The following is a 13201-nucleotide window of genomic DNA, read 5'->3' on the forward strand; positions in this document are numbered from 1 at the left end:
TAACTATAGTTTGTAGAAAGCTGCTTCAACCCCGGTTTGAGAATCTGGATTGTTTAGGGATGAAAAAACACACCAGGGGAGGGAATGGGAGGCGAAACCAAGGCTTATTCTCATAATGCTAAACCATAGTTTAGTGTTATGCCTGAAAACAGGCATTGTGTGTCCATAACGCCCCTAGCAGCTGCCAGAAACATGTGGCAGGTACTTGAGTTGGCGTCACACAACCCAGCCGAAAAGAAAGAAAGAAAGAAAGAAAGAAAGAAAGAAAGAAAAGGTTTCCTCCCACCCAGTACAGTGGTACCTCAGGTTACCTACACTTCAGGTTACATACGCTTCAGGTTACAGACTCCGCTAACCCAGAAATATTACCTCAGGTTAAGAACTTTGCTTCAGGATGAGAACAGAAATTGTGCTCTGGCAGTGTGGCAGGAGCAGGAGGCCCCATTAGCTAAAGTGGTGCTTCAGGTTAAGAACAGTTTCAGGTTAAGAACGGATGTCCGGAATGAATTAAGTACTTAACCCGAGGTACCACTGTATTTTAAATTTAGGCCCAGCAAAGAAAATGGAGCTCTGCTATGACAAGTGAAGACACATTATAAAATTTCTTCCTTACATGACTCAAATTAACCTTTTGAACGAATGAATGCTCCTTGCAGAATTCGTACATTTATTGCAACTCCAATCTGTCGTCTGGGACAGCTTTCTTACCATAAATTGGCAGTGTTCAGTCCTATGTCTCTCTCTTAAAAAAACAACAACTAATACAGAGCATAGTAGGCTAGAGCATAGTAGGCTCCCATTATCACTAAATTAAGGTATTCCCATAAGTAAAACTTACACCCAAAACCAGCTTTGTACAGTTGTAGTGGATGCATGAGGTTTGATCAAATGCATTTTTAATGGTGTGGGTGAGATCGGGGGGTGGGGTGGTCTGTAATGACTCACTGCTCTGGTTATTGTATGCTAAAATACTGCTTTATCGTTCTTATATCATATTCCATTGAAGTGTCTAATTTATATTTATTTACCTGCTGAAGTGCCAGAGAGTGTTACAAAGTAATTTGACCAAAGCTCTTCCAGATGGTGCCCTAAAGATTTATTCTGTGCTGTGTTTGTCATCGCAATCTCGTGGTTCCTCAGATGTTTGGCCAAAATGACCTCCTCTTTAGTTGATGCCAAGAACGTACAGAAATCAGGCAGCAGGAAGCACTTGAATGGAACACAAATCACCATCCGTGGTGATTAATAACAACTACTGGGATCACTGACACAGTTGATCTGAACTTTACTGTTTCAGGAGTAATTTCTGGCTTCACCTTCAGATATGTCCTACATGCAAATCCTTCATTAGCACTGCCACTAGGCCTTGATACTCACAGGCCCCCAGGCTTAAGGCAGCAACTTTTGGCACAAGCAAAGGCTCAAATATGCTCACTGATATATATTTTCTTTTGCCTTCAATAGTGCCCCCCATGTCATATCTGTGAGTTTCAAACTGAGCATCAAAAAACAGCTTGTGGGGAGATGTTGCAGAGAGGAGGAGGGAATGTTTGCTATTTGAGAATAATTAATCCAAACATGCCAACTTGTGCAGTTCTCTGGATTATATCCATAGTTTCTAAGGAACATTTTGGCTGAAATGCTGCATAAACAAGTCTTGAATCCCAGCAACATCAATAGGATTTAAGCAACCTAACTGTTATGCTTTAGATGGAACACCAAACTGTGGTTTTGTGTTATGCATACAACAAACTTTGGTATCATACCTTCTCCATATTCACCTTAAGTGCGGCAGTTTCTTAATTTATTTTTGGATTCGAGGCATGGTTTGCATTACATTTGAACCCAACAAGCTATGCCTTCCTCAAGCCATAGTTTGTCTGTACTCTAGAACCACAAACTGTGGTTGGTGATCCTGGCTTGCAAGCAGTCTTAAGTTTTGACCAAACCATAGTTTGTCCAATTCAGATGAAAAAGCAAGCTATGCTTTGCTGAGAATCCAGAAATAAGAAAATTGCTGTTAATGAGGAGGAAGCATGCAAACCCCCAGGCTCAAACCTGCTCATGCAAAAAAGAAAAAAGAAAAAGTATGGTTTGGCATTATGTCTGAACCAAGTCTACATTCAGGGATGCTATTGTACCTATGTCCACAATCAAGATTGTTCTACAGATGTTCAGAAACTACAGTTGGGCATTCCAGCAAATTGAGGTATAAAATATCGCCAACAAGCAATTTTTCCTTCACTTAAAAGCATTCTGTAATTCAGAAGGAGTAATTAATTCTGACTGGTGGTGTTTCAGTTATCTCTCCCCCACCCCCACCATGTGAAGTGAATTTAGTATCTCATAGTTAAGTCACTTTCCATTTTAGTAATAGCTCTTTCCCTTACCTCATACAGTTATATGAAATAAACACTTTTTTTAGAGGCTTACACATTTGATATACTTCCTTCTAATTCAAGTAACAGAAGTCTAGGTGATTTAGACCATGGTCTTAGTAACGTGAATCTTGCAATGGTACTAGAAAAGAGAAGCTTTTGGCAATACATTATAGTCTATACAGTATTTCCTGGCTCATCTTTCCTATGTTCTGTTGAGCACATTTAACTGCCTTGAGGGTCTTACGTCTTTGTACATGTGTACTTGTCTTTTCAAGTAACATCTGTCAAAGGTTTCATATATGGCCCCCAAAGAGACCTGTCTGTTTTCAGTTTTGCAAAGTGCTAAAGAAGAGCCTTATGTACCAAATAATCTCCATGACCCTTAACACATGTTTATACGGGAATGGCTTGTTGCCGAACCAGGCCCTGGGTTAGTTTTCGTGCCTGAACCAAACTTCCATCCGTTTGTCACATCCATGTACGTGGAGGTGATAACTCAGAGTATGGTCTCCAGGCACATACTGCAGTTCTACTGCTAAAGCTAACTGGGTTTAGCCCCCCCCCCCCCCCGCAAAAAAAAATATCCTGGATGAGATTACCTAGGGGATCACAAGCTACTCTGAGTTTTTAGGAGTAAGTGTAAGGTTGTCCTGGATCCTGTATTGGAAATACCTTTTGAGTTATAACTCCTTACAAATATTGCTTTGCCAACACACAGTATTTTGCCCTGTCCCACAAAATGCATGATGTACAAAAACCTGATTATTGCATAAAAGAATGAACATGTTTTGGTGATGCATTTGAATTTGAGCTCCTTCAGCTCTGCAGCATTTCATCTAATAAGGGATATTATCTGGAGATAGCTTAGCCATATGTTAGTTTTGGGCGCATAATTTTTTTAAAAAATTGTCATGTAAACATAACTGGTAAGTACCGGTATATGTGCCATATAATTTGTTACATTGTGAAAGCTTGGTGGTATGTGATGTACAAATATTTTAGTTAATTCATATTTGTATTAACTGATTGTGTTTTTTTGGAACTAACAATATATGTTTCAATCATTCAGCTAAAGAAGCTGCTGCATTTGGGCCTCTCCCAGCACAAAGGAAACTTCCAGTACAAAGAGCAGAGCTGCAAGGTGGGCAGATTTTAAAAGGATTACTTTTGTTTTCATCTAGTGCTGGTGTCTTTTCATGGGATCCTTCATTGGGTGAACTTTAGGACATTAAAAATGATAATAAACAGCCTTTTTTGACAGACAGAATCCAACACTGCAATCCTAACTATGTCTACTCAGAAGTAAGTACTATTGAATTCAGTTGGGCTCACTCTCAGGTAAGTGGCTTCAGAATTGCAGCCTTAGATTAGTTAAGTACTTCTTCTATGGGTCTGCATTCAAGCCTGTCCCTCCATCAGTCAAACTCATAGTATCTGTCACCTCCCATAAATCTTCCTGTGCTCCTATCTGGACATCCTTCTACCTGTGTGTGTGGTTCCAATTTCTCATGTGTACCATATCACATTTGACTTAATTGATTCTGACTGTGCTGGTTTCAGCCTGACTGCAGTTTATCAAGAAATACAGTGGTACCTCGGGTTACATACGCTTCAGGTTACAGACTCCGCTAACCCAGAAATAGTGCTTCAGGTTAAGAACTTTGCTTCAGGATGAGAACAGAAATCGTGCTCCGGCAGCGCAGCAGCAGCGGGAGGCCCCATTAGCTAAAGTGGTGCTTCAGGTTAAGAACAGTTTCAGGTTAAGTACAGACCTCCGGAACAAATTAAGTACTTAACCCGAGGTACCACTGTATTACTGAAATGTAAGATGAGGTACACTGATACACCAAGATGCTTATCCAGAGCTTATCTAGGCAGCATCACCTTCTATTGGGTTCCACTTCACCTGGAAATAGGGCAAAAAGATACAACAAGAGATTGGTACAACTAGCACTCTTTGCTGATCCTAGTTTTCAGTTCAGAGTAGCAGCGATGAGCATAGACAACTGTTGTGTTTGCAAAGTAAAGCAAGGATTGGACTCTGATTAAAAATCAAGACACGAGGCTTTGACCAGCAAGGCTCACGGAGAAAAGTGCGTAAACCACACCCCTCACCAGGCCATTTTATTAGCAAAAGAATCTTTTACAAAGTGCTCGTAAGAACCAATCATATTTCCTCTGAGCATTTCATCAAACCCCACGTGGGGAAAAAGTTACACTACAACATTAATTAGCATGCATATATTTTGGGGTAAATATGTTGAGAACTACAAAGGGGTAGTAAATAACTTGAGAACTACAAAGGGCAACCCCAGAGGTGAGAAATAAACATGATAAGAAGGATGGCCAGAAAGACCAGATCACTACCACCTTCATGTGAGATCTGTTTCCTGGCTCCAAGATTAACATCTTAAGATTATATATAAGAAAACTACATCAAAGTAACTTGCCTACTATCTTTATGGCACAGGATGCCTGCCTGGCGAAGCAACTGCTGTGTACACTGTGTACGTGACGTGAGGAGAGAGAAATGGGCAGTAGGGTCAAAAGGGCCAAAGATGCAGAGGTGTAGATTGATCAAAAATCATATCAAAATAGTTTAAACCCAGTCAACACAATGCTTTCATTGCTGACACAGATGGCTTACTCTATATTTGTTATAATTCCTCATAGCAATCCCACCTGATCACTACATCTCTGGATATTTGCACTCCTACAGACAACTGCATCATGTCTGCATTATTTGCAAATATTGGAACACACACTGCTAGCAATGTGTGAACTAGTCAGACAGTTCTATGTCTGAAAGCAATATATTCAGTGCAATATATTATCCTGGCTAAGTGGGAATAGTTTGTCCATGAACAGCTCCAATGCAGCTGAGTGAATAAATATATATAGCTTATCTTAGGGGAGAAGGACTGAAAGGGAAGAGAGTTTTGCCTTGCTTTACAGCATTTTTAAAATGCTTCATCCACTATGTGTAATACAACACCTTGTATTTCCTTTCTCTGAATACCTCATCTCTATTTCTGGACCTCACCTAAGTGGACTGCAGCTTTGGGCAAGGGTCTTGTGCCTGGCAGCAAGATATAAATGATGACTTTGACTGGAATCCTGCAGATCATGATAATGGTAATACTCCTAGATATGCAATGCCTCCCCCATCCCGTGGCCTCGCTTGGCTTCCTCTGTGTGTCCCTTCCTAGTTAAGAGGTGGAGTTTGATCACTAGAGAAAACCCAGGAAATGTGCTTGATCATTGGTCAGTTCAGAAAATAGACCATGGTATATTGGACCAAGATAAAGAGTTTTCCTTGCATGCTCAAATGCAGCGTTTCCCCCAGGGGTTTGTTGCTCATTATTACCAAACCAGGAAACTGTGGTTTAAACTCTGGCTATAAACCATGGTTTGATCCTGGTTAGATATCTTATAGACAGACATTAAACAAATCATGAATTTCTAGACCCAGAAAGTCACTTGTGATTCAGACCAATGTATGTCTTTGGTTTCATCTGCTGCCTGATCATTTTTATCTGGAGATGTCAGGATTTGAACCTGAGACCTTCTGCATGCAAAGCATAAGCAATATCACTGAACTATAGTCCTCCCCCTGTGGTAAATAACCAAAATATTTAAGATGAAACAAAAGTAACATTCCGTTTCTCACTTTCTAAACCCCAAATATCTCTCTCTAGGTGATGGATATTACATGATGGTGCCGGGGTTCGTGGGTCACAAGAAGGATGTTGGTCGTTTGAAACTTCTTCTCACTGATCTTGAGCCAAAAAGCACATATTGTCTGATTTTTAGTTACCGACTTGCAGGAGAAAGAGTAGGGAAACTACATGTGATCCTAGGCAGCAGCAGTCCTTCCTGGTCACAGAGTGTGGGAGATGATGAACAGTGGAGGACTGGACAAATGGAAGTCCACACAGGGGCTGAAACAACGATGAATGTAAGTTACAGATTAAAAACCACCTGCAATGACCAGTGTAACTAGTTGCAGTTTGCTCTAACTGCTGGCAAGTTGTAATTATGGCTATATGGTACCTCTGGTTAAGAACGTAAGAAGTGCCTTGGATCAGACCAAAGCCCAGTATACCTGAAGGAGCGTCTTCAGCCCCATCATTCAGCCTGGACACTGAGGTCCAGCACCGAGGGTCTTCTGGTGGTTCCCTCACTGCAAGAAGTGAAGTTAGAGGGAACCAGGCAGAGAGCCTTTTCAGTGGCACCCTCCCTGTGGAAGGTCCTCCCATCAGATGTCAAGGAGATAAAGAACTACACTTTTGGAAAGACATCTGAAGGCAGCCCTGTATTGGGAAGTTTTTAATGTTTGACATTTGATCACGTTTTTATATTTTGCGAGGGAAACCCAACTAGATTGGGTGGGGTATAAATAATGAAACTTCTGCTATTTACCCCAAGCAACTAGTACTCAGTGGCATATTGTTATTGTTGTTGTTGTTATTAGTTCAGTATCTTTTTCTCACAATGGCAAACCAGATGCCTGTGGGAAGGTCATAAGCAGCACATGATCGAAACACCACTCTTCCCCACATATTCTCCCCAGCAGCTGGCATTCAGAGACAGGCCATCTCTGATCATAGCTGTCAACTTTCCTTGCGAGGAATCCCATTCGGAATAAGGGAATTTCCCTTTAAAAAAGGGAAACGTTGACAGCTATGCCTCTGATGCTGGAGGGTAGTACGCAGCCATCATGGCTAAGTAGTCACTGATAGCATTGTTCTCTATGATTTGTCTAAGACCCATCCATGTTGGTGGTGTAATGAATTCCACTGTTTTAACTATGCAGTGTGTCAAGCGGTACTTCCTTTAGCCTGCCCTGAAATATTCCAACATTCAGCTTCACTGGATGAAGCTGGGTTCTAGTATTAAAGGACACAGAAAGGTCCAGAGACAATATGCCACTGAGTACTAGTTGCTTGGGGGAAATAGCTGAAGAGTCCTGTTGCCCTTCAAGACCTCCTTGTGGGTTTGTTGGAGACATCTAGTTTGCTGCTGTGGGAAGAACAATGCTGGACTAAGTGGATCTGTTGGTCTGATCCAGCAAAAGCTGGTTCCTACGTTCTTATCCTATGGACCTGATTGTAGCATGATGGTCTCAAGGCTTCAGGGATAAATGTCTTACTGCAAATTCAGTGTGTGTGTGTGTGTGTGTATAAAATCTCAGATTCTAATGCATTTGGGGACTGGAGTATTAGCATCAGAGGCCATTGGAAGGTGAGGAGGCTGGAAACATTTGCTGGGCCTGTTACCTTATTTCTCTTGCCCATATCTCCACTAACGACTGGGCCGATTAAATACATCTAGACAAAGGAGAAAGAGTATGGCATGCTGTGCAATGATGGAATAGCAAAATGGCAGAATTGGGCTTTGTGAAATGGTATGGGAATGTTTTGGTTTTAGTTTTTAGTTTTAGCTTTTAAAATAGGGAGAGGCATTAAAGTGACAAATACATTCCACTAATTTTTAGCTCAACAAAAGGGGTTTCGGTATAAAGAAATATAAACCAAAAACATACTAAGCAAAAAATTCCTTGACAATGCCGTTAAGGAGTTAAGGTTGAATCAATGATCATGCATAAGAACAGAAGACAAATTTGCATTGCAGCATACTAAAGGACATGAGCAGAATTTGAATACGGTATTTATTTGTATTGGCTTTGTAAAACTGAATTTTATATCTTTAGATCTTATTTTGAAAATCTTCTTAATCCACAGAGAAGGATAAGATGTTTCATTATTTCAGTGAATTTTTTGATATGGTGGTAATAATAATAATAATGTGCATGTAGCACAGTTCAGTTTTCTAACTTAAGAGCATCTAGTATGTCTTGATAATTTGCACTTCTTCTGTTAATAATGTTTTCCCCACTCATTTTTTTAGATCGCTTTTGAGGCAGAACGTGGGAAAGGTAAAACTGGAGAAATTGGAGTGGACAATGTTACACTGTTTTCTGGTCTGTGCCCTGAAGACCATTTGACATTGGATATCTGAGCTTACTATTTTAAATACTATTATATTATTTGTTGTACTGGTCCAGAATTTTGTATCGTTGTGAGCTAGATAAAGTGCAAATCTGGAAACCAAACTTCAATGCAGACAGATAAACCGACAGGTAAAAAAAAATGTCTCCAGTTAGATACTACATTTGTATATAAAATATACTAAACTTTGGTTTATGTGTAGCTCTACTGTATTATATCATTTGTGGTCAGGGTCTTATATAATGTGAAAATATTTTGCCTGGATTTCCTGCAAAAAAAAAAAAGTGTTTTACATATAATTTCTTTGAAAGAAAATGCCTATTGTCGTATATTCCCCAAGTTCTCCTGCAGGAATGTGAAAGAGGATCTTCAAAAGGATATGCAATTTCTTGTAACACTTAGGACTCCTACAGTTTGCTACAGCTCTGTGGGTACCCTGGTGTATGCCTGGTGGTTGCTGCAGTAAATAAGTAAAGCATTAAAGAGAGATACATGTCTCCAAAGTCACATGGATGTGTTGGCCAGACAGTTACCTGATGAGTATCTGCCCACCATACTTTAAATGTTCATTGATGCAAACACCAATAATATTTGTCTGGACTCTGGAATCATTTTTCTGCCTAAATATTGCAACTGTTTGAATTTATTTTTTCCCCTAAAATAAAAAGTCAGCTTCTCTACTTCCCTTGTAAATCCAACTACAGCTATTTTAAAAGATGCTTTTTTAAAAAAAAAAACGCCAGTGGATTTGGCGGGGCAAGTGTTTTTATAAATAAATGAAACTATACCATACTGATTTTGGTGAAACTTTTCTTTATGGGGAAACTCAGCCAGATGGGTGGGGTATAAATAATTTATTATTTTTGTTATTAGGTAAAAGTGATGTCACAAGCACACAAGGCCACAAACCATTCCTAAAGTAATCCAAGCAATGGTTGTTGGGTTGCTGGCCAACCCAGTCAGATGGGTGAGGGACAAATAATAAAATTTGTGTTTATTATTATGTTGTAATTGACAGTGCTGGGCACCCATGGAGCACAGTGGCAAGTTAAAGCAGACAGAGACTATATGCATTCATATAGGACATTTCCCCCTTTCGTAGCCAACAATGTTGGTTCACAAAAACAGATAATTCCCAATTCCTGCGTTTGCATGAACACCTGGGAGAAGAGTTCTGATGTGCAAAACCTTTCTCATTTCTTTCATTATGGAAGACAGTGCTATGCACATATTCTTGTGACTCCCCCAAACATGAAAGTGAAGTGGTTGGGCCATGCTTGCTAGGGCTTTGTAAGCGGATCAGTGTGATTTTGCAGCTTCATGGGGGGGGGGGCGGGAATATGAAGGTCACAATAATACAGGGAAATAAATTTTCTTGAAGCCATTGAAATCAACCTTTCACTGGTATCTGAGAAACAATGTGTTGGTTCTCTCTGCCTTGTATAATTCATCATTAAGTTGATCATAGTTATCCATGATTGCTGAGGAGAAAATATATAATTAATGTCAAACTCTACAAATTACAAAGTTTAACCCCACTGTATTTTCCTCTAAACTGAAGACATATAAATGGTTTTGCGTGGGTTTTTTAAAAAACCTGCTAGTATTACCTAGGAATTATTAATTTTCATATGTATGGATGGTTACCAAAATAAGCGAAAAGGAATACTGTTGAAAGATGTGTATGAGTTACAGATATTGCTCTTGGAACTTATCCAGTTATATTTTATAAATAACTAGATTCGTTTTGAAAGTGTAATAGCACATCTGGAGACAGATTTGAGCTGAAAAGGGGAAACATTTCCTAAAGATGTCTAAGCGATACAAAGTGATAATTACAAACTTGAAAAATTCAGTCAGTTCATGAGAAAACATTTACTTTATGTGTGTCTTTGTAAACTATGTATGCTGATCAGCTTTTAATTAGAATTCGACTGATATTGTGCAAAGGAGTATAACTGTACAAGCTTTTCTGGAACAGCAAAAGCAGCTATTTTCCTTTTGTTAATACAAACATAAGATAAGTCCCTCTGAATCAGACTAAATGCCCATCTAGACCAGCATTCTGTTCTCACAAGTCCAGAAGCAGGACATGAGCACGACAGCACACTTATGTGCATGATGCTCAGCAACTGGTATGCAGAGACATCCTGATACTGGAGGTAATTCATAGCAATAATTCCTAGTTAACCATTGATAGTTTATCCTCCATGAATTTGTCTAATCCCCTTTTAAATCCAATCACATTGGTGGAAACAATGGAAGGAAATCTTGATTTGTCTGTTGCATAAAGTAAAGGTAAAGGGACCCCTCACCATTAGGTCCAGTCGCAGACAACTCTGGGGTTGCGACGCTCATCTCGCTTTACTGGCCGAGGGAGCCGGCGTACAGCTTCCAGCTCATGTGGCTAGCATGACTAAGCCGCTTCTGGCGAATCAGAGCAGTGCACGGAAACGCCATTTACCTTCCCACCTGAGCGGTATCTATTTATCTACTTGCACTTTGATGTGCTTTCGAACTGCTAGGTTGGCAGGAGCAGGGACCGAGCAACAGGAGCTCACCCCGTCGCAGGGATTCGAACCACCTACCTTCTGATCGGCAAGTCCTAGGCTCTGTGGTTTAACCCACAGTGCCACCAGTGACCCGCTGTCTATTGCATACCATCATGCAACTTGTATAGTGCTTGTATCTATAGTTGCCAGCTGCCCCTACTCCAGGACACATGGGCTTCTCCTGTTGTTCCAGTGACTTCTCCAGGGTGCCTGGCAGCTGGCCCACTGTCCACCTGTGTCACCAGCTTTTCTGGGCGATGGGCACCTGAGATCCTGCTGCTCCAACTGAGGCAACTCCAGCTGGCCTTTTCAACGCTGGAAAACTGTTTGGTGAACTGGTGACAGACATCAGAAAAGAGATCAGAAGGATGGAGAGAGATGGCTTGTGGGAGGAATATGTGGAATCAAAATGTAGTTTGTCAACCTGTGCGGGGTGGGAGAGGAGAAGGCTGGCAAGTGGCGAGATGTGCAGATACAGGGAGGTAGAAAGAAGACACTATGGAACCAGCAGGAGAAAGCCAAACAGTAAGAGGCTGGAAGGGGATAACCATTTGAAACTCCCCACTCATCCTTTTAAGTTGTGGATCAGAAGAGTTACATGCCCCTTTTTTGTTCCTTAGTTACTCCTATTTCCCAGATGGGGTCCTTTATTTTTATTTCTCTGTCTCAGCTGGTACCCACCAGTGTAACAGGCAACTATGGTCAAGTCGCCAGTGGTAACTCACATGAGGCTCCACACTGTTGCACCCTCACTATAACATGCAAAAATGTTTCTGCGTTTGGATTGATGTACATGGGCACTTGCTGAACTATGGTTAAAAACGGCATGTTTGTTCCCCATAATATTGCAAGCAAATGGGTTTAGATTCACAAGAGAGCCTAAGACGATGGCAATAAATTTTTGGACTCACTTAGTGATTTATTTTCTTCTCCACTGTGACACAAACAGATTCAGCTAGTGTCTGCTTGATTTGGGAAATGGGTAATTCTGCCAAGAAACTATTCCCTCCCTGTGGCTTCTTCCAGGGAAGGATAAAATGACACAAATATTGGTCAACTGAGAGCTGAGCCAACATGCTCCAGTCATATGAAGCCCCTGAGGCAGCATCCCCAATGGGTGCTTCCTGCCATGCCCCCACCTCTGCCAAAGAAGCAGTGCCATTATAGGTGCTGATTTCCTGCAAGACCTTTCGAGATCTCACCAAAGTCTTGCAAGATGTCAAGGAGAGCAGAAGATCTCACAAGATTTGGGTGAGCTTGCAAGCTCTTTCAGGAAATTGGCACCAATGCCAGCACTGCAGCTGGCACTGTGGTGGCGAGTGTCCTACTGGTGGTGTGGCAAGAACAGGGTGGCACTTCCTGTTTTGCGTCAAGTGGCAAAATGGACTATACCACCACTGAACTCAGGATTCCAGAATTTACAGTTGTCAGTTCTGAGGGAAGGCAGGCAAGGACCAACAGCCCAGGTGGGGCTTGCTAGCTCAGGGAGGAGGTGTGTGATGCCTTCGCTGGAGTAGGCTCAGGACAACTGAGCATCACATGCCTTGTTAAGCCCAGATGGTATAGCAGGCCTCCTCCGTCCTGGCCAGGCCTGCCTCATGCACTGAAGTGGCATGAAGTAGCAGCCTTATGCAGAAGAAACCCCCAAGGCAACACCCTCATGGGCACCTCCTGCCACACCCCCACCTCTGCTAGAGAAGCGGTGCCAGTATACATGTGCACATGTAAACAAATACCCATGTACACTTGGAAGTAAGCACAATTGAGTTAAATGGAGTTTACACCCGGGGTGTAGTAGGGATGTGGGTGGCGCTGTGGTTTAAACCACTGAGCCTCTTGGCCTTGCCGATCAGAAGGTTGGCGGTTCGAATCCCCGCGACTGGGTGAGCTCCTGTTGCTCTGTCCTAGCTTCTGACAACTTAGCAGTTCGAAAGCACGTCAAAGTGCAAGTAGATAAATAGGTACCGCTCCGGCGGGAAGGTAAAGGGTGTTTCTGTGCATTGCTCTGGTTCGCCAGAAGCGGCACAGTCATGCTGGCCACATGACCTGGAAGCTGTACGCCGGCTCCCTCGGCCAATAAAGTGAGATGAGCGCCGCAACCCCAGAGTCATCTGTGACAGGACTTAACTGTCCTTTACCTTTACCTTTAAGATGGTATAGTATTGCATCCTAGCTGTATGTCCGACTAAGCCGCCCAGAGTGGCTGGGGAAGCCCAGCCAGATGGGCGGGATAAAAATAATAAAATTATCATCATCA

At 41.7% G+C, this 13201-nt stretch overlaps 1 protein-coding gene and 1 long non-coding RNA gene across 2 annotated transcripts in view; one reads left to right on the forward strand and one right to left on the reverse strand.

Moving 5' to 3' along the window:
- Positions 1 to 9188, forward strand: part of EGFL6 (EGF like domain multiple 6) — a 48490-nt gene extending 39302 nt beyond the window's left edge. Inside the window, exons 11-14 of the mRNA XM_081907622.1 lie at positions 3451 to 3522; positions 5430 to 5516; positions 6080 to 6339; positions 8292 to 9188. Of these exons, the coding sequence (XP_081763748.1) occupies positions 3451 to 3522; positions 5430 to 5516; positions 6080 to 6339; positions 8292 to 8402 (530 nt within the window). The 3' untranslated portion in view covers positions 8403 to 9188. The remainder of the gene's footprint in view (positions 1 to 3450; positions 3523 to 5429; positions 5517 to 6079; positions 6340 to 8291) is intronic.
- LOC309368003 overlaps positions 1 to 13201 on the reverse strand; it is a 371432-nt gene that overhangs the window by 17626 nt on the left and 340605 nt on the right. The gene's annotated exons all lie outside the window — the stretch shown is intronic.

Source organism: Podarcis melisellensis (genome assembly GCF_964234715.1).
Source record: "Podarcis melisellensis genome assembly, chromosome: 4".
In the NCBI taxonomy this organism is placed as follows: domain Eukaryota; kingdom Metazoa; phylum Chordata; class Lepidosauria; order Squamata; family Lacertidae; genus Podarcis; species Podarcis melisellensis.